The following is a 22,637-nucleotide window of genomic DNA, read 5'->3' on the forward strand; positions in this document are numbered from 1 at the left end:
TTGTAATAATGGAGAAAGAAACCAGGACAGTGCACAGTCGTGCAGTAGCACGCAGAAGGACTTGTTTTCCTCAATTTTTTTTTAAATAAATTGGGACATGTGCAAGGGATTGTGGGTGATTGAAGGTCACCAAATTATGGGCCGCCTTCCAATGTCTCTCAGAACGAAGGCTGAAGGTGAAGGCATCCTCATAATTGGGATGGCCTTCGACTGTGCTTGATGATGTGGCAGCTGAGATAGCCATCCAAACTAGCCTGCAGACTTCTGGTTGAGATTTATTATAAAAAAGGATTTGGAATATGGATCACTTTTAGGTTACATTTATGTGCTTTTTGTGGTTTCAAAGTTCTGGCCACCATTCACTTTCATTTAATAGACCAACAGAGCTGAGATATTGTTCTAAAAACCTTTGTTTGTGTTCAGCAGAATGCAATACACATCTGAGATGGCATGAGGGTGAGTAAATGATGATTTTTGGGGTGAACTATTCCTTGGCGTACCTTTTTACGTATCTCTCTTTTAAGTATACTTTGCTTCAAGTTTGCCAATTAGTCATTCAAAGCAAGTAAGCAGTCAGTATTAAGAGATCGTTCCAGGTTCAATACAAGTTAAGCTCAATCGAAAGCATCTGTGGCATAATACAGTCAAGATTGTAAAAATTTATGGGATTACTGGATCTGTTTGCACTAATTAAATAATGATTACTGTGGCCAAACAATAAAACATCAAGTAAATTAGGAGAACAAGATAAATGACTATAATTGACTGTAATAATACCCTCAATTTGAAACTCTAGTTGCTTCTTTTCAGTGCAACTTGTTCAACTTCTCTGTCCACACCCACTTTATCTGGCTGCTATTCTCACCCACCCTACACCTCCCTCTGCCCTAATCGCATCTGAAGCGTCTTTATCCTTTAGCACAAGACCAGCGTCATCTATTTCCATTCTGCCTGTTATTCACAGTCCAGCCTTGAGTCAGAGCCCAACACTCGGGGCTGTTGGAGCAGGTGCCAAGCACTTTTCTCTCCGCTGGCACTGTTTGTTCTATAATGGGCATCTCTCGGTCTTTCTTTTCTCTGCCTGTCTCTCCACTCTTTTTGTTTTTCACCCCCCCGACCCTGACAGCAGCACTTTAGCCCAGCCAGTCTTCACAGAACCTGTTTTTCTGCAGTCACTTTATGTAATGTAGGCCATTCAGCAGACCAACATTTTTTCAAGCACTATTTTGTATTGTGTTGGCATTGTTATTTATTGGTGAGGCAAGTAGACATGGGGACTTTTTCATTATTGAACTTTTGAGTCTGCAGAATGCAAATTCTGTCCACAATGAAGAACACTATCAAAGCCCAAAAAATCGAAATCCAGCCAATCTGTTGAACATAAAGATGTAGTCCACACAGTGCACAACAAAAACCCATAGTGTACAACAACCAAGCTCCTATTTATCTAATGTAAGAGGTTGTTGTTGTAACTCTACTTTGGTTAACTTTACCTTTCACATACACAAAACACTCCCAATCAATTTATTTTCTTCTCACATTCACACTGAACTAGATGGCACCTCATAACATCTATAGTACTATTGGATGCTCTGAAGCATCAGTGAGTTCATAGCCCTTTTAAGTACATATTATATGAAGACCTTTATGTCTGTACATTGCTATTATTATATTTTCCCTCTTAGATTATGCACTACAACACATGCACTGCTTATTTGTGTATCATGTGCATTGTGTAATGGATGTTGGATAATAAGTTTCTACTGTCTTGTATGAGTTTCTACAGTCTTGTATCTATGAATTCAGTTGGTATCACTTTACAATTATGTTTGAATCCCTTATATTTGTTAATGCATTGGGTATTGTGAAATAACTGGAAATTTTAGCACATTTATTAATCTTAGTTCATGTTAAGTTCTCAAATTCTTTTTTGCTAATTGTTTGTTCATGTTAGTTCATAATAATTTTAACGTATACAACTTGAGATGTACAATTTATTTTAGAAATTAACATTAACCAAGATTAATAATTGCTGTTAAAATATTGTTCATTGTGTTTATTGCTTTAACTGATGATCGTGATTAATCAATATCGTGAACTTTAAATCAATATAGATTTTTCTATCATTTTTAATTTGATTACGTAATTTGCAGTGCTTCATAGGGTCGTAGTTCATTCCCTCATTAAAGACGTTAACAACACAGTCTTGTACCTTTGCCTTTTGTCTAATTTTCAGATACTTTTTTGCTTTACATCAAAGTTTGTTATGTTATGATTCACCTCGAAGATGGTTGGTTTGATTCATTATTTAGAACTCTTATGAAGAATTGTTTTGAAAACCCTATGGAAAAAAGTTTCTCTTAGGGGAAATATTTCCCATATTGTGTTTTGCACTATATTTTTTATAACATTTCCTATTCCCTATTTTTCACCCCACAGTTATAAGAATTTCCCTTGTTTGCGGTTGGAGTTGTTTGATCGTCCGCAAGAGCTGAGGCCAGCGCTGAGCACTGGAGCTGCAGGGGCCAGTGTGTCCAGTAGCCCTGCCCTGCTGGCCAAGAGAACCAAACAGGTAAGGTGCCTCATCATGCCCATGTAACATTCACATGTTTTGGATGTTTTCATCCACCACATTACTAGAAATATTGGTATGTCATTTCATCTGGTCCAAATTGAGGCTACGTCCCAATTCGCCTACAGTACACTCTGCACTAAAACTATGTACTTCGCTGTAGTTGGGAAAGTCAATATTTTTAAATGTGTGTATCAAAAGAGCATGCCAGTAATGGTACTTACTACCACATCATAAAATTGTCTTGATACCACAGCCCCTTTGATATGTGCTGTTTGCTTTAGCATGTAAACACTAGCATCTAGCTAAACCCATTACCTTTAAATAGATTTTTCCTTTTCTGGACTTGCAGGTTTTACATACTTTTCAGTGTGTAGCAAAAGAGTATGCCAGTAATGGGACTACCACACCATAAAATTGCATCGTGTTACCACAGACCCCTTTGTCACATACTGATTGTGTTAGCATAGAAGGACTAGCATGTAGCGAAACATATTACCTCTTAATTTTTTTGTTTTTCACACTTTTTAGTGTGTAGCAAAAGAGTATGCCAGTAATAGGATTACTACCTCATCATAAAATTGCATACCACTGACCCCTTTGACTTGCATTGTTTGCATTAATATATAAGCACTAGCATCTAGCTAAAACCATTACCTTTAAATAAATTTTTCCTTTTTTTTTTTTCTTTTTTTTAACGTTTAGGTTGTAGATACTTTTAAGCGTGAAGCAAAAGTATATGCCATTATGGGACTTGCTACATTTCATAAAATTGCGCCTTGATACCACAAACCCCTCTGATGTGCTTTGTTTGCGTTAGCATGTAAGCACTAGCATCTAGCTAAACCTGTTACCTTAAAATGAAATGTTCCTTTTCTTTTCTGAACTTTTAGGTTTTACGTACTTTTGAGTGTGTTGCAAAAGAGTTAGTTAGAGTTTGAGTTAACATAAAAGCACTAGCATCTAGCTAATTAAAATGATGCTTAAATCTTAGGTAAATTTATTAAAACAATTATTTTCATTTGTTCAGAAACTTTTACTCAATCTAAAAAGTAATAGAGACCCAATACAAGCTTCTCCTCTTCCTTAAGGTATGATTTCTAATATTGTCTGGGGGAGAAAAAAAACATGCATAGATGCACAGTTAAAAAAATCCACAATTCCAATGTAAGTATTGGATATCCAGGCACCTTTGTCTTGCTAATTTGAAAATACTACTATTTGGGCACAAGTTCTAATCTTGCATGCTATTTAAGATTGACAGTGCTCAAGAATTCCTTTTTTAGGCCTCTATGATCATAAAGTTAGTTGGAAAAACCCCAGAATCATCCCTTTAGTAATTTGACACTTACTGGCCATTGATTCACTCTCTACAAGAAAGCACTCAGAGTCAGAGTGTGTGAGGAGTGCTACGCTCAACGTGTATTAAATTTGTCTTGACTGGAGAAACTTTGAAGGCTTAATTCAAAACTGCTGACTCATTTGTGTCAAGCAGCACTTTGCTCTTGTGCTTTGCATGTAATGGTTAAAATGTAAACTAAAATCAGGTCAGCTGATCTTAGACCAGGCACACTGTAACTTCCCCAAACACAGCTGTTGCTGTTTCTGTGGTTGAGTGTGCTTTGGAGAAACCCTAGTGTTATGTCGACATGTAAGACATTTTGTACACCGGCTTGACGGAAAACAAACAAACAAACAAACGTACACGTGCCATGCACACCTCTGCAGATTTCAGAGTTCAACACTAGGGAACATTACTTGAAACAGGCCGTGCTTTAAACAAGCATTGATCTGAAAATATATTTATTTTCTTATTTGGTGCTCTTCATCTTCCCCGTTGCTGAAAGTCTCCTTTGTACATTGTTATAAGGAAGAGAATACAAACACAATGAATGCTTATTTAAGGAAGGAAGAACATGCAAATGTAGGCCAGTTTTCAGCTGTAGTCTGACCCCTTTTTGCACACATAGAAACATATATATATTCACATGACAGGGTGGAATTGCATGATATTGTTGTACTCTACATGGGTATGAAGTGTACATACTCTACAAGCACTGTTTGTTCCTGAACCTATTAAGTTATTTATTGGTCATTGATACAGTGTGCTGGATAAAAGGGGTTGGGTTCTATTCAATTCATGAAAAAGTGCACACTCACACAAGGCAAATAGCTAGATCATATATTACAATCTAAAGTACACAGAAGCCTCATGGATGATTGAATTGAATGCTTTATGTGTAAGGTCAGATGTGACTGAAAAGAACTCATATTAAAAGAGAGCAAATGTGGATTGTCCTGAAAATCTACATAAGTGCTTAAAAGGGACAGTTCACCCAAAATTAAAATGGTAAAACAAGTAGATCTGTTACTGGATACTGAATGACCGTTACAGGGTTTCAAACATGCTAAAATGTACAATCTAGTAACAACTATGAAGCAAAACACGTTCTTCTTGCTACTGTAGTGTAAAAAATCCTTGACTGTTTTACAGTACAATATACCAACAAGAGCCACATAGGTCATCACCTACTCACCCGCACGTGTTTTGCAGCTGTTCTTTTCTAGTGGAAGGTGAAGTTCAAGCTCCAAAAAGGACAAAAAGTACCATAATAGTAGACTTTGACAGAATTTTCAATTTTGGCTGAAATGTCCAAGAGTGTTTTTTGGGAAAATACTGCTCAGATGAACAAATGGAACAAAAGTTTTTTTTAATTTGTCAGGTTTTTCAGCATATTTTTGTCTTGGACCTGAAAGTTGTTTTAACAGAATATGCCTGTCAGTGTCCCTTTTGTGATTCTAATTTTACTTTTTGTTCCACAAAGGAAATCAAAATGGCCTACAAGTTGGCAAAGCGTTTCTACTCCAATCCACCAATGTGGGCGAAGTGTCTTTTCAGTCACTGCTACAGTCTGTGGTTTATCTGTCTTCCTGCTGGCATGCGCATAGCACAGTCCAAACCCAGAGCTATGCAGCAGGCCTTCAACGTTCTGCTCAAGATGAGGAGCTCTGAGGTGGAGGTGCTCGATGAGGTGGGTGCATTTCAGTGTTTGTGTGTATGTGGGGGGACCTCACAGAGCCCAGCTCTCAAAATCATTGAGTCTGGGATTGCATGAAGGGACAAAAGTCAAGTCAAGTGGGTTTTATTGTCATTTCAACCATATACAGCAAGTACAGTACACAGTGAAACGAAACAACATTTCTCCAGGACCATGGTGCTACATAAAAACAACATGAAACAACTTAAAACAAACACTGAACTACATGAGACTATACAGAACTAAAAGACCTACACATTTCAACACAGTGCATGTGCAAACGTTTGCAAACAGTACAAGATGGTACAATAATCGCTAAAACAGGACAAAAGGCACAGTAAGTGGCAGTGCAGCACCGACCAGTACATAGTTCTAGTGTGAAAGTGTCAGATGAAACAGGTAGTGCAAAATATTACAATATAATAGAAAATGCTGTGAATGTAAACATAACATACTATGACATTGTATCCAGCAGATAAGCTTATACTATATATGGACATAGCAGTTATTGGGGTAGCAACCAGGTAGAAGTGACAAGAAATTAAATACAATAGCAAAAAAATTAGGATAGATATTACAGAAATGTGCAAAATTGCAGATGGAGTCGGATGGTGTTCAATTGAACAGAGACAGCAAAAGATAACGATGACTTCAGCTAAAAATTAAAATCCTCTTATCATTTACTCACCCTCATGCCATTCCAGATGTGTATGACTTTATATTCTGCAGAACACAAAGATTTTAGAAGAATATCTCAGCTCTGCAGGTCCATGCAATGCAAGTGAATGGTTGCCAGAACGTTGATGCTCCAAAAAGGACATTAAGACAGCAGTAAAAGTAATCCATACGACTCCAGTGGATAAATCCACGTCTTCATAAGCAATACAATATTTAAGTCCTTTTTCTACAATAATTCTTCCTATAATTTTACAATAATTCTCCTACCTGCCCAGTAGGTGGTGATATGCACAAAGAATGCAAATGGACAAAAACAAAAATAAGAAGAATGTGAAAGTAAAAGTGGAAATTTATAGTAAAAAAGGAATTAAACATCGATGTTTCTCACCTACACCTATTATATTGCTTCTGAAGATATGGATTTATCCACTGGAGTCTTATTGATTAATTTTATGCTGCCTTTATATGCTTTTCGGATCTTCAAATTTCTGACCATGATTCACTTGCATTGTACGGACCTACAGAGCTGAAATATTCTTCTGAAAATCTTGATTTGTGTTCTGCAGAGGAAAGAAAGTCATACACATCTGGGATGGCATGAGGGTGAGTACATTCTGAGAGAATTTCATTTTTGGGTGAACTATCCCTTTAAAATTGCACATCTTAAAATGTAGACTTTTTGACACACCTGCCAGTAGTGCGTACATTTATCATATTTTCATTTTGGTGGCTTTATGTGAGGAGTATTTCACATATATGTCACTTCATGGAGTTCCACTATGAAAAAAGGTGCACACCGTTTGTATATGGTTTATTTGAATCACTTATGTCACATCAGTGAGTGTCAGCTTATTATTCTTTACAATTATATTAACAGTAAACCATGTATTATTGTGTTACTGTTCCTATTCCTAAGTTATAGGCCAAACTGCATTTTAGTTTCTTGCTAGAGACACTTTTATACTCTTATTCAGCACTTGGCGAATGTTACATTTTGTACTCGATGTGGTATCACCAGATGTATCCCTGACCACCTCTAAAGTTGGTTTGCGTAAGAAGACACATCATACCATATTTACACCTGTATTTTGTGCTGTCCACTTCTGATCACATCACCGAAGATATATTTTAATATAAGGTGTAAATGGGGTTATGGAAAGATGAGACTGTAGTTGAGCTTTCCTTGTTCACCTTATTTATAAAATGAAGTTTAAATTGGCATCCCTATTGTATCCTTTATGTATTTCTGAAGTTGAATAGAATTACTCATGTCTGTAGACCTCTGTGTGACCCTACAGTTGATGTGTTTAACAGGTGTGTTACCGTGTGGTGATGCAGTTGTGTGGTCTGTGGGGGATGCCAGTCATGGCTGTGCGTGTCTTAATGGAGATGAAAAAGGCTGGAGTTCAACCCAACGCTATTACTTACGGATACTACAACAAGGTAGTGCCCCAGAACACTTACAATGCATTATTAATACCTGTGAAGACAACAGTACAATACTCTCACATACTGATACTGCAAAGCACGTATCCCACGCTCCTGGAAAACCGGGAAATATCAGGTCATTTTAAAATAGTTTTTCCAGGCCTGGAAATGTCATGGAAATTATTAAAATCTTAAAAGTCATGGATATTTTTATAGTGAATAAATATTTTTCTACAGTAGTTATGCTCTGCTTTAAAATATTTGATTAGCTATATTTGATTAAAATATATTTTATGTTGAGTAGAATAGCTTGCAAGCCATAGTGATGTCCTGTTTGTGAGCAAATTGTTCTTTTGAGAATGTTCTTTTCAATGAATCGCAGAACCTATTTTAAATTGGTCTAAATTATAAACTAACGAATTGGTCAAAAAGTCTGGGAATACTTCACATTATACTGTATATAGTGTCAAATGCATGTGCATAATATCTCAAAATGTATATGAAACCATAATATTACACCCAAATAAATGTTATCTTCTATTATTTCTGTTAACTGTGTGTGATTTAATCATATATATATTGAGAGTGTTTTTTTATTTTTTTTTACAAAATTTGCTCTTATTAGCTAATAGCATTATCTGTATTACACTGTTGTGTGCACCATACCTGTAATAATATACTGAAAGAGCTTGTGAAAACAGTTGATCTGTATCTGTCAAACATTTTGTTTTATGGTTTTAAGCTGTACTTAAAGCTTTTTCCAAGCTCCAGGTGACTCAGTCATTGAAGAAACTGATTTAAATTGGATTAAAAGGCAAATAAGAGAGTTAATTGTAGGGATACCCTCTAGTGCTCTGCTCTTGAATGCATAATAACTCCCAACTTGTGATTTATTAACAGATACATTAGTTGAACATACTACTAAGGTGCAGATAAAAAATCTTGATTGTTCATTGCCTAATGGGATTCTTCCATGAGGTCACACAAATGAAAAAGCTTTTTAGACTTCATTCTCACTTAACTATATAAATATTTATTGGCATATTTCCCATCATAATAGTATAGGATTTGTTGATCCAATGAAGGGGAACATTTAAGACAAATGTGTTGCCATGGAAGATGCATGTTGTCTTGTTGACCTGATTGACTGTGTTTTGTCCAGGCTGTTCTGGAAAGTCCCTGGCCGAGTAGGAACCGCAGTGGAATATTCATGTGGACCAAAATGAGGAACTTGGTACGAGGAGTGGTGCAGTTTAAACAAGCACTGCGTGGGACAGCTCCACATAAAGGACCTTCTCTGATAACTACAGGTTTGTGTTCCTACCACAGATGTAGAAATATGTTTATCAAACAGCTCTCTGGAAGACTTGATTCTGATTGGTCAATCAAAGCATCTTTCATTTTGTATAATGACCGCTAAACCGGATAACTGACCGTTGTCCCAATGTCAACCAATCTCCTACATTGTGCTAGTGTCATGCTCTGAGCACCCTGTCTGGGTTTATTTCTTACACAAAAATCCTCATCCTAAAGGATTAGAATGGAATTTGTCTTAGGTTTTGCCCCTTTCATTATAAGTTCAAATGGTCTGACGATGACTGAAGACTAAAAACTTCCTTAAAAAAAATCCATAGACTGCAGACATGGGCTCTGTTTTAAAGAGCCAGCAATGTTCAAACAGATTGCTATTTCCTTTTTTCTTTTCTCTACAAATGTGAAAGTGCCACAGTGCTCATGTTTTGGGAAATGCTGGCTTTGCTATTGAAAAGACCAGTGCTGCTGGTCACTAACATGGGATACTGGTGTGCTGGTGAACATTGACTGAGACTGAATATTCTGTGAAACATCTTTTGTGTTCCAAAGAAGAAAGTAAGTCATATGGGTTTGGAACAACACAAAGGAAGAGTGAATGTTGACAGAAATTTATTTTCTCTGTGGAATACAAAAGTTATTAATAGGATAATTAATAGATGATGATATCATCCAGGTAGGCAGCGGCATACGCAGTGTGTGGGCGAAGGACTTTGACCATGAGTCACTGTAACGTCTCCGGGATCCCAAACAAACCGAATGGAAGAGTAACGAATTGGTGTAAACCGAATGGATTGGAAAAGACGTTTTTTTCTCAGGACATGGGAGTCAAGGGAATCTGTCAATACCCCTTTGTTAAATCCAGTGTCGAATAAAAACGAGCCACACCCAACCAATCGAGCAGGTTGTCAATGCGAGGCATTAGGTACGCATCAAGTTTTCTGTAATCCACACAAAACCAGACTGACCCGTCACTCTTAGCGACTAAGGCTACCATACTGACCCAATCACTGTGGGATTATTCTATTACCCCATGTCAAGCATAGACCTCAATTCCTTCCACACTGCCTTTTTTTGTATTCGGCCAGCCCGACCCCTCAGGGGCCTGCTTGAACAGCTCAATGAAAGCTTCGGGGGTCATTCTGGGGACCCATCTTGGCCATGGGTGATCTGTGGTGGGGTCTTACGACCGGTGTTGCTGATGGAGTACCACGTGGCAGCAAGCTCTGGAACACCTGCCGGTCCTCTGCCTGGGCTTGTAGGAGCACCTTGAAATGTTGCTCCTGTTCGACTCTAAGCTCTAGGTGGGCCTGGGTGTTGAGTCTGGTGGATGCCAGCGAGGGCCTTGATGATGTCCGCAGACAGCGAGGACTCCATCTCCCTCAATCCTGGGTTTTGGAACCAGTGAAATGAGGTTTAAGGAATGAGGAAGCAGGAGATGGTGATTCCAATTCAGGAATGTCACTTTTATTGAATGACACATTCAATACGTTTGCTTAAATGCAAAACGATATATCTTTGCATAAAAACTCAAATATCTAAAACGGAACAACACTCACAAACAGCTTCTCAGCTGGGCTCTCTCTCTCCACTGCTGCTGTCTCCTCTCCTTAAAAGCCCCTATCACTCCTCACTGAAACACAAGACAGGTGTTAAGCACAGGTGGATCATTCACGACTCATCTCCCCTGCTTCATTCTTATTCAGTAATTGTGTTGGCATGTGGGACACACGAGAACTGGCAGTACTGAGCAGTACTGCTTACACTTGAGTAGGAGGTACACTGCACATGCTGACTGTCTGTGGTTTGTTTGGATCCTATATCTCTGTGGTCTTTAGACACCACAGTAATAATTAAAAAAAAACTTGTATTTATTATAAAACAACATTTAAGTTATTGCTTACATTGGAATCCTAAAATCTAACAAATTATACAGTATTATCACCATAAAAGTTTGGGTGAAAAGTTGAATCAAACTTGAATTAATTTAAGTTGATTACAAATTTCAGAATGTCTTCGTGTGTCCCCCTTTTTCTTAAATGATGGCATGAACTCCACAAGTTTGTCCAAAACATAATGATCCATGTTATCCAGCATGATTTAAGAATGATCCAAAGAGTGTCTTGTGTAGTAGAAGAAAGCAAATCTGTCCTTTTGTGCATAGGAGTTGACTTGGTCAATGTCACATATTTGATTAGTGACCTGGATAGTGTAGATTCTTAAATATTGATTCATCATTTTATAAGTTTTTTTTTGTTTTTTTTCAAAATCCGAAAACTTTGTTTAAATGTAAATGTGAAATTCTAGGTTTAGATTCCCAGATTTTGGACCCCACTGAATATTTTGGACCAAGCATGTCTCATGTCTCTTAAGGTGGTCAGTCTGATCAGGGTTATGGATCTAAGGACGAGCTGCCCCAGGACCCCACAGATGCTCCTATAGCCTCTGCTCCCCTCTCCAGTGACCACACCAGCAGCAGCAAAGCCAGCAAGGCCCAACAGAATGGTACTGGAATCTATTGTTGTACTTCACCATTTAATTGGTTGTATTTTTTGCTTAGTAATTTGACTAATCTTAAATTACAGTTTCATTAATATATATAGTTATGTAGGTTTTATACATAGTTTATTCTACATTGTGCTCTGCTAACGGTAGGCTATGATCAATTTTCTGAGATTGGTATCTCCATTTATCTCTTTCAAAGGGGAAGATATCGCTAGCTCTGTGGACAGTGTTGTAGCTGTGACGGAGCCGTCCAGTCCTGCTGAGATGGCGCTTCCTGCCAGCATTGTTAAACTGTCCACTGGGAGTTTTGACAGCAATGCAGGCAGAGAAACCGGTCAGTCACTGAAAAGGGCACTTAAGAATTTTTACCTTTAACAATATTCTTTAGTCTGATTAAACAAGGAAGATTTTTGTTTGTCTGAATAAAGTCCATTTATTCCATATACAGTAGACATCTATATTGTATTCAGATGTTATTGGTGTATACGTTTTCTCCCAACGTAGCATTTTATTAATTTTAAGTGCTGTTTCATCCAATGTCGGATATGAGATATTCCTAGTTTATTTCCATCTATAAAATGCTCTGTTGTCTGAAGCTCTGAAGATAACGTATAAAGAAATAAAATAGCAGTGCTAACATTTGTTTTGCAAGTGCAGAATTCTGAACAAAATATTTCGTGTTTTACACACCTGTCTATGTAAATGTTTTCTAAACGGTTTTTATTGTAAAATACTGGAATAAAGTAACTTTGATTCATTAATTCATCTTTTTTGCTTAAAAGTGATAGTTTGCCTTAACCGTGAAACTTCAAGTACTTCTTTAATGTTTTTAGTTGAACAGTACTTTTACAATTTACAAGTTGTGAATTTTTGCAACTTGCAAAGTTGGAAGTCCAACTTCAAGTGCCATTCTATTGCACTTTAGGGATGTCCAGCCATAGAAATGTTCCAAAACATTTCTTTGGATGAAAATTTTACTATGTGAGTGTGGTCTCTTTAGTTATTTTAAAAAAAATCCTTATCAAGCAATCCAAACAACTGGGAAAGTCATGGACAATTCATGGAAATTCATTGGGAAAATGGTGTGGGAACCCTGCAAGTGGAAAGTTCTGACTTTCTGCATTAAATGGGACACAATATAAGACATATTGTTGTTTAAAGGGATTGTTAACTCAAAAGTGAAAATTCTCTCATCATTTATTGACTCTCATGCCATCCCATATCAGCAGAACTCCAACAAAGATTTTTAGAAGAATATTTCAGCTCTGTAGGTTTTCATAATGCAATTGAATGGTGACAAAAATTTTATAGCTCCAAAAAGCACATAAAGGCACCATGTCTTTAGAAGTGAAATGATAAGTCTGGGTGAAAAACAGATCAATATTTAAGTCCTTTATTACTATATATTCTCCTCCCTGCCCAGTAGGTGGCGATATGCATTAAGAATGTGAATCACCAGAAACAAAAGAAGAAGGTGAATGTGGAGATTGATAGTAAAAAATTACTTAAATATTGATGTTTCTCACTGACTATCATATAGATTCTGAAGATATTGATTTAACCACTGGAGTCTTATGAATACATTTTATTTTGCCTTTATGTGCTTTTGGATCTTCAAAATATGGTCACCATTCACTGACCTGCTGAGCTGAGATAGTCTTTAAAAAATGTGTTTGTGTTCAGCTGAAGAAAGAAATCATGCACATCTGGAATGGAATGAAGGTGAGTAATTAATGAGAGAATTTTCATTTTTGATTGAACTATTCCTTTAAGAGCTGTCATCGTGGAATCATTAATATGTTTCTCACTCTCTTTTACATCTCCAGCAGGTGTTAGCACAGGCAAGCTCTTCATGCCCCGCAAAAAGAGTGAAGATATAGCCCTGCCTGTGGAGGATGATTCCACAAACCCAGATTCTGTCTGTCAAACTGCACAGCAGCAGAGAGTGAAAGCGTTTGCGGAGCGCAGCTGCAGTTTCAGTGCAGAAAGCAAAGCAGGCATGCTGCAAAAAAAGGGCAGTCTGGAGATCAGCGTAGATCATATGGGCGCTGATGCAAAAATCCTCGCTGCTGCTTTCCCTGGCAGCCTCACCCCTCCACCTTCTGCAACTGTCCCTCCCTTTAAGGAGTTAAAGGCGGAGTCCATGCTAAGCCCCACCCTCATGGAGGAGGAACTTGAATATAAGCAGCAAATGGATCACGGGACAAATTCTGAGGGACATGGGAAGAATAAAGTGGAGGAACAAAGAAAAGAGGGAGATTCAGTGGAGGTGACGACACCCCCAGGGATTGAAGGAGTTGAGCGGAGCATAAGCATTGGCTCCACCTCCTCTAAAACAGTGGAGAGGGAGGATGTTGAGATGGGGGCGGATCCTCTCTCGGTCTTCGCTTCGGAAACGGAGGACGCAGCCTCGATTCAAAGCCAGGAGTCCACGCGCCCCTTTCCAGCTGTGGTATCCAGGAAACTTGCAGATGAAATCGAGATGTACATGAGCTTAAAGAGTCCACTGGGTGCAAAATCTCCCAGCATGGAGTTGCAACAGGGGGCAAACCGTGACTTGGGTGACTGTCCAGATTCGCCAGCAGTTAAGCAGCCTTTGGAAAGGAGATCGAGCCTACCAGCCGGCCCTGTCAAAGGACCTAGTTTAACAGAGACTCCGAAACGAAGCCCTGCCGTGACCCGCTCAAAGACCTTCGCCGTCAAGTCACCCAAGACCCCGGGCTCTGCAGGTCAAAGGTCATCGTCGCTGACCGCACTTGTGAAGTCGTCACAGAGCAGCTCATTGGGATCTGTCATCAACTCCATATCAGGAATCAAGATGGACTCACTGCTGTCGGGACCTAAAGTTGATATGCTGAAATCAGGCATGAAGCAGGCAGCCAATGTGGCCAGTAAGATGTGGGATGCGGTGGCCTCAGCTTATTCCTACTCTGATGATGAGGTGAGTGAAAGTCTGATTGGCTTTCATGGGAAATTTCATGAACAGAGATGATGATGATGCAGACAAACCAAATCAGTATATTTTACTTTGACTTAGTTATGGCAGCCATGTCAAAAAAGCCAGTGCTACCTTAGCAGATTTAAAACAACTCGGGGTGTCAACAGGGTGTCACACTTGCCGACTATACGCATAAAAGTACCTTTAATGAAGTTCAAACTTTATTGAAGTATTGAGGACAACAGTGAAAAATAACTGCCATGCATTACTGTTTAAAGCGTAAGCAATTCAACTCTTTGTAAATTTTGTACTTATGCCAGTCTTGACTACTGTATATTTTGAATGTATGTGGGATTCAGGAGGAGAATTCCCAGCCCAGAGACAGTTTCCCAGCCAGGCTGGAAGAACAGTTTCTGTCCTCTGAGGGAACAACAGACACCCCAAGAGGCCTAATGCCCAGCCTGGCATCAAACGGGCTCACACGCAGCAACACCAGCCTGGGTAGCAGCAGCGGGAGCAGTGATACCGGCCGTGGTCAGCTGCCAATACGTGAGCATACAAATAAAAGCACCCATTCTTTATACATCAACACAGAACTGACCTACAAAGCTAAAACGCCAGTAACTGCATCATGCTCTAAACGTTTTGATTGTCCAGCCAAATGTGGATTATAAAATAGCTAGAATTTTCTAGTGACAAAATGTACTTTTAAGACGTCATTGCTATTTTATCAGTCTGTACTCTCTGTTCCTCTATTGGAATACAGTTTCTCTCTCTCTCTCTGTTTCCACAGCTTTGACTCCAAGCCGGTCTATGAGAGGCGCAGACTCTGAAAGGTCTGAACACAGTTCCTCAAATCATGCCAGCACCTCCAGCATTTACCAGAATTGCGCTTTAGAGGTGAGAACAGCGGCTCCTGCTGATGGCAGAATATCACTGCTGAATAAATTACTCTCAGTTAAGCCCCAACCAAACATGCCATATCTTATGTAAATTTGGATCACAGACTAGCCATATTGCCTGTGATTTGACAATGAATTAATTTGTTTTATTAATAAAAATTTACATTTTGCAGGGAAGAGTGTTTTTTATACAAACTGCAGCAGTGCCCATTGCACCAAATCATTAACAAGATGAACGATCAATCAGTTTATGAATCAGACTCACTCAGATTGCTGAATGCTTCCTTCTTTTCCATGCATAATGTTTTATTGTTTTCATCTATGTGGCTACAGACAGATCATATAGAACAGTGAAATCGCTCACAGAAACTTTAACTTCTCCATCTTGCCTGCACTTGGCTGCATTAGCTCATATGAGATGAAGAACGTCTTCTCTCTCATTGGTAGTTGGCAAACCTCATTTGCATAAAGTACACATTTTCTGACATTTCTGATATTGCTGGACACGCCCACATCTAGTTGCCAACGGTCGCTGTCACTCATGTCGCCAGCTCTCACTGAAAATTAATCAAATAATTGCTGCATGTATGAACAGGGCTTTAATATAAAGTAGTGTGTAGTCCTATTCGGCTGGAACTAGACTTTTTATTTATTTTAATCACGTCCAAATTGAACATGTCTGTTTTTCTCACACAGCCATAATAAAAATGACAGAGTGCATTAACTAATGTTTTTCCTCTAGACTATGATTCGATCTGGATAGAAATGTCTGTGATTGCTGTTTTTTATCACAATGCATCATTATTTTGTCCTTTGTTGAATACTGAACATAAAGCTAAATATGCCATTGCAGTGCCTAGTGCACCTATTTGCCAACTTTCTTGATAAAATAACTGAAAGTTAATAGTTTAAGAACTGCTGGCATCCTATTGAACATAAAAAGAGAATTAAATCAAAGAAGTGAGTATGATCATGGACCACTCAGATTGGCTACTGTAGTAGCATCATCAGGTTGAACCTCAACATAATTAATTCCTTCCCTTATTAACTCACAGAAGCAAATCTTCTGTATTTCAGTGGGTTTCTAGATAGGGTTTCTGTAACATCAACTTTCAGATGGACACCTTTATTTTATGATAATCTACAGAGATCACAATACCATCCCAATCAGTATATTAAAGGTACACTCAGTAACTTTTGCTTGTGTCATCTTGGACTTACAATGACATCTAGTGGTGTGGATGCAGCATCATTCAAAATCAATAGTTTTCAGTTACAGATGCTATTGTAGAAATTCACTATTCACAGTCAGCCATGATTAATTTAATCCAAGAGTGAAAGTGTCCAATAACAAGAAGGATGCTGAGATTAAACGAGTAGTATTCAGCTGGTCATGTGACTCTAAAATGGCAGTCACCATGAAGGTGCCCCTGCTCCATATAGAATTAAACTGCTTTTTTAAGGTTACTGATATGGCTAGTCCTCATCTCATGTGAGCGGTCATGATTTGATACATTTGTATCAAAATTAACAATTTATTTATTTAGGAGCAAAACCTTTTTAATGGGGAAAAAATTACTGACTGCACCTTTAAATGACAGTCGTCCTTAGTTAATAAATGTTACTCAAACATTTGGAAAGCAAATCCCATCTGTGTAGTTCTTAAGTCTGTCATGTTTCTTTCAGAAAGTGAACCTCAGTTTTGTGGTCTCATCCTCAGGTCCTCATGTCGAGCTGCTCTCAGTGTCGTTCATGTGAGGCTCTGGTGTATGACGAGGAGATCATGGCAGGCTGGATGGCAGATGATTCCAACCTCAACTCCACCTGTCCGTTCTGTCAGATTTCTTTCCTCCCTCTGCTCCACGTAGAGTTCAATGACCTGCGTACCACACCAGGGTGAGTTACTCAAGATTTAGTATCTGAAAGCATGCCCATGGGCCATTTAATATACTGTATATTGCATATTTTGACTGATAAACATCTTTGCTATTTGAATAAACAGAGAGAAATATTGACTGCCCCTTTATACATTTGGTTTTCAGCTTCTATTTGAAGTCGAGCACATCAGGAGACAGTATACACAGCTCCAGCACTCAACCGGCCACCTCTGGTTCCTCAGAGGTCAAAGTGGGCAGTCTTAGTGACCCTCCTGACCTCATGAGCTGCCCTGAATCGCCTGAGGATGGCGAGGGTTCTGTTGAGATAACCGTTTCTCAATCTGGAAATTCCAAGATGTATGCAACCAGAATCTAAGAAATATATTCATTTATAATAACGTATAATTAGAGGTGATGCGTGGATTTTTTTTATGTTAAAATACTTTCTCCAATGCCATCTTAAAGGGATAGTTCACCCAAAAATGAAAATTAATGAAATTATTTACTCACCCTCATGCCATGCCATCTGTGTGACTTTCTTTCTTTTTTAGATCACAAAAGAAGGTTTTCAGAAGAATATATCAGCTCTGTAGGTCCTTACAATGCAAGTGAATGGTGGCCAGAACTTTGAATCTCCAAAAAGCATATAAAGGCAGCATTTAAGTAATCCATATGACTCTAGTGGTTAAATCCACAGATCAATATTTATGTCCTTTTTTACTATAAATCTCCACTTTCACTTCCACATTCTTTTGTTTTTTGCCGATTCACATTCTTTGATCATTTCGCCACCTACTGGTTGGGGCTGCTCAAAAATGGAGATTAATAAAGGACATAGATATTGATCTGTTTCTGTGCCACACCTATCAAATCGCTTCTGGATTACTTTTATGCTGCCTTTATATGCTTTTTGAAGATTCAAAGTTCTGGTCACCATTCACTTGCATTGTATGGAACTACAGAGTAAAAATATCCTTCTAAAAATCTTAATTTGTGTTCTGCAGAAGAAAGAAATTCATACACATCTAGGATGGGAATTTAGGTTTTTAGGTGAACTATCCCTTGAATATGCAGAGACAACTACTGTAAAAGCAAGCCATTTGCAGATTGACTTCCCAAAAAAGTGTAAACACTGTGCCGCTATCTAAGCATTGCTTGTTTGAGCATCCTGACCAGCCCGACACAGCAACACTGATTTGACCCAATGACAGTTGGGAGTGATACAATCTGTTTGTCCCACCAATGGCAGGTGGGGGATAGAGTTTTGTGCAATTCTGCTTGGTGATGATAGAGGCACAGAAATTAAACAATTCACCTTTAAAAATTGAAGGCTTGATTTTGAAGACAAGAGCCTGTGCTAAACATTGACCACAGTGTGATCTGTGTTGAGTTAGAGCCATAGATGGTGAGTCATCCACTTGCACTTAAATCTCCTGCTGAGCTTGACTGATCTCACAACACAGAAACATAGAGGTTAAACATTGCCGTTATAAAGGTTATAAAGGCTTCTTTGCAAGTAGTGCAGAGATGACTGTTTTTGGCTAACTACTATGAATCTCACATTACATATGAAATCTGACTTTTCTCTACAGTCTTGTGCCAGAGCCAGTGCATTCACACCCCCTGGGTCTACTGGAGAGGCATGCTGAGAAGCGCAACACCTCTTTGACTCGCAGTAACAGTGCGGGTGGCCCTCTGCAGAGCCTGGACTGCACACAGTGGCCCAGTCACGGTATATCCACCACCAGTCTGCCCACCAGCCTGCTAGAGGTGGCGGTAAGAGATCTTGAGCTTTTCATTTTAATGTGATCATTTCAAGCAACTTGAATGCTTTTTTTTTTTTTTTGGTCTTACTGTAAAGCATAAATAATATCTTATCAAATAAAATTGAACATACAGTAGCTAAGTCTTAGAGGATTAGTTTAACCAAAAAAAATCTTTCATAATTTTCTGAAAAATTGTATGAAAGTATGACTAGTCACTGCCAAGCATAGGTGTTGCTAGACTCTATTTAGGAGGGCTTCTGGCCCGCTAAAATTAGTTGTAGCCCCCCTAAAAATCTGTGACTATGCAATCAGCATGCAGACCTTTTAAACAGCGGCAGCTCAGCACTCCACTTGTAAAGGCTGAATATAGCTCGAACCCAAGGCTGTAATTATGTCTTGAACATTGTGGGGGACCAAACTATTTTGGGGGTGGGGTCGTGGGTGTTGAGGTCACAAATATAATGGTCCTCTTTGGACCATTAAAATAGGAACGAGTAACAACGCTGAATGCAATTTTTCTGGAAAAATAAATGTGATAAAGGCCCAAAATTTGATCACTGATGTATCAGTAAATTGCCATGACAAGCTGGCAAGCAAAAAGAAAATACACAAAGTGATTTACTGCCCTCAACTTGTCCCTCTTTGTGTTTTTCCTCCAGTAAAATCTTAATTCAACGTTTTCTTTAAGAATCCTAACGCTGCTCTTTTCCATACAAAAGCCGTTCATATTAACCACTCCTGATAAGGTCCAGAGAGAAAGAGAAAGAAATATTAAAATACCATATTATACCCAATATTCCATAAATTAGAAGGCTGTTTTATGGCCCCAGAAAGCTCGGAATATAGTGCAGAAGTCATATGGACTACTGTTGTCTATACTATGATTTACTATGAAGACTATGATGTCTTAATAGTGCTTTATAGTATTGTATATAGTTGTCCTTTTTTAAGCTTGACAGCTCCTCTTCACTATAAACTATTATTCTATGGAATAGAGCTGCTTACTGTAAAATATATACATTTATGTTCCAAAAAATATGTAACATATGAATATGTGGTTTGAACAACATAATGGAGAGTAAATAAGTGAGTAAAAGTGCATTTTCCATTTTTAGTTCAACTACTCCTTTAACTGGTGGTAATTTTTTGAGCACAGACCTGACAAGGTCTCTTTTAAAAGAAGACTTGTAGGAGTATTGTACAAAATTCAAAAAGGAGTGCAGTACAAAATTAATTAAATTGATTGTAAATTATTACCTAATAGTATTTGAATTAAAAATATATGACTGTCCTTGCTGCAATATAAAAACTCACTGGGCGCCACAAGTCACAGGTCTTACTATGTTCTAGTTCTGATCTGAATTCCTTTACTATATGCACACCGTTGCTCTTTGTCTTAAGCCTGATATGCTGAAAACTGCTTCGTCAATGTTTTCACATTAAAAATGATGAATGACATACGAATCACGTACCCTACATGACATATTTTTCTTTTATAACTGCGGATTAAGCCAAATGGTGAATAGTTTGCACCCTTGGAAATTACCGTTGGTTGGTACAACATTTCAATCAGTGGGCAAATATTGAAATAATCGCATGTTTAGTTAGATACTTAAATCTTACATCTTACATGACACTAACACTCTTAACCTGAACTGCTTGCTGATGTGTGGCACTGGAATAATCCACGAGCATTCCTGCTCAGCTTCTGAAACTTGAGTCCCGCCTTCATCAAATTGATTGGCTATGTAAAATTACTTTGACGAGTGGCGTTTGAATACTGAGCACGCAAAAAATTACACTTTTTTTATTTTAAACCATTATTTTAATCCTGCAACAGCTTAATGACAATTAGACAGTGGTGCATTATGGACTGCAGCAGAACATCAACAAGAATATAAATTATTGGGGGGACAATCTGGCCATATCTGATCATTGGGGGGAAATTGTCCTCATTGTATACAGCCCTGCACGAACCAGTTGCATTGGAGTGTGTGCTGTGAAGGAGCATATCATTGGTTTGACCCACTGACCGAATACACCCCATTCACCCATTGGATTCGTGAAGGAACGAGGATCAGCGTCTGTTGGAGAGGAATCATGCCGTTCGTTTAGTTTAACAAGGAATGAAAGGGGCTGGATGAATTACGAGTAAAAGTGACTTGAAAAATGGTCAGTGAACAAAAGTGAAAAACTAATAATAAAATAAAAAAATCTCATTTCTGAGTGATTTTTATTTTTTTGAACGAATTCAAAAGACTCCATTCACAAGTGACATTTAGAGAAACATCATCTGGAGTTCATTCACTCCACTAAATAACGACCAAGCTAAATGTGACATTTATTGTAACAATAGGTTTTCATGGTGTTTGGTATAACTTTAATCTATAGAAGATGTGAAATTATTTCATGCTCCACCATTTTTGTTAATAAATGGAAAATAAAATAATATTCTTTGAATGTTGTTTAGCAGTTTCAGTTATTTTTCTAATTTTATAAGTGTTTTTACTATGGAAAATGACAATATAGCACCAGAGTGCAATACATTAAATGTACACATCTTATAGTGTCATAAGATTGGAAATCCTAGAATCGCTGCTGCTGTCAAGTTTCAAAAAGGACAAAAGAGTACCAGAAAAGCAGCCCAAAAGAATTGTGCACTATTTTAAGAGTCTCCTGAACCCATACAAAAGCTTTGCAGTAGGAACAGACCAATATATAGTTTCTGCAGTGGCATAGCAAGTCAACCCATATGCAGATGCTCAAAACATATGCAAAGTTTTGATTTGGAACCATAAATCCACAACACAGGTGTACCATGTTAACTCGTGTTAGCAAGACAGCAATATTAATAATTAATTATTTGATTAATTCTGTATTTTGATGTTCCAGGACACTTTGGGTCAAAAGAGACCAAACCCCAAACCAGTTTCTGTGCCGTATCTCAGTCCACTGGTCCTGCGCAAAGAGCTGGAGTCTCTATTAGAGAATGAGGGGGATCAGGTATTCAACAACAACAGCTTCACTTACAACTTTAGGGGGGGGTTGAGTCTTCTGGAAAATCACTTAAAATGTACAAATATACTTTAAATGTCTCTTAATGAATTCATTTTGATGATCTCTTAGGTAATATATACCCATAAGTTCCTTAGTCAACATCCCATCATCTTCTGGAACCTGGTGTGGTATTTCTGCCGCTTGGACCTACCGAGCGTTCTGCCTGGACTCATCCTAACCTCTGAACACTGCAACAATGGAGTACAGGTGTGTTACCTTCATTCACAATGCTGTTCCCTCCCCTACTCCTACAGAATGAACCATTGTGTCTCGTTCACCCTTGACATGAAAATATGCTCTTTTTACTGGATATGTTCATAATCCAATATTCGATTCATTTGAATCAATTTCATTGAATCATTCAACTTAACTTCTCTGTTTTCCTCCCATAGCTGCCGCAGACATCTCTGTCTCAGGACAGTAAGCTGGTATATTTACAGCTGCTGTGGGACAATGTGAACTTACATCAGGAGCCCACTGAGCCCCTTTATCAGCTCTGGAGGACCTTCTGTGAGTACAGTAGGGGTTGACACACATCCTTTATACATTTATGTATTTGTTCAGT

General features: G+C 38.3%; 1 protein-coding gene across 2 annotated transcripts in view; it reads left to right on the forward strand.

Moving 5' to 3' along the window:
* The window catches only part of LOC127650487 (DENN domain-containing protein 4C-like), an 84,849-nt gene that overhangs the window by 57,030 nt on the left and 5,182 nt on the right, over nt 1-22,637 (forward strand). The window contains exons 16-30 of one of the 2 annotated variants that reach the window (XM_052135930.1): nt 2,440-2,572; nt 5,398-5,604; nt 7,603-7,731; nt 8,879-9,026; nt 11,401-11,532; nt 11,732-11,866; nt 13,359-14,473; nt 14,830-15,019; nt 15,264-15,370; nt 17,093-17,268; nt 17,415-17,606; nt 18,842-19,025; nt 21,908-22,018; nt 22,142-22,279; nt 22,465-22,582. In XM_052135930.1, coding sequence (XP_051991890.1) covers nt 2,440-2,572; nt 5,398-5,604; nt 7,603-7,731; nt 8,879-9,026; nt 11,401-11,532; nt 11,732-11,866; nt 13,359-14,473; nt 14,830-15,019; nt 15,264-15,370; nt 17,093-17,268; nt 17,415-17,606; nt 18,842-19,025; nt 21,908-22,018; nt 22,142-22,279; nt 22,465-22,582 — 3,215 coding nt within the window. The remainder of the gene's footprint in view (nt 1-2,439; nt 2,573-5,397; nt 5,605-7,602; nt 7,732-8,878; nt 9,027-11,400; nt 11,533-11,731; nt 11,867-13,358; nt 14,474-14,829; nt 15,020-15,263; nt 15,371-17,092; nt 17,269-17,414; nt 17,607-18,841; nt 19,026-21,907; nt 22,019-22,141; nt 22,280-22,464; nt 22,583-22,637) is intronic. The other variant, XM_052135939.1, reaches the window with a different exon arrangement.

Source organism: Xyrauchen texanus, chromosome 1 (assembly GCF_025860055.1).
Source record: "Xyrauchen texanus isolate HMW12.3.18 chromosome 1, RBS_HiC_50CHRs, whole genome shotgun sequence".
In the NCBI taxonomy this organism is placed as follows: Eukaryota; Metazoa; Chordata; class Actinopteri; order Cypriniformes; family Catostomidae; genus Xyrauchen; species Xyrauchen texanus.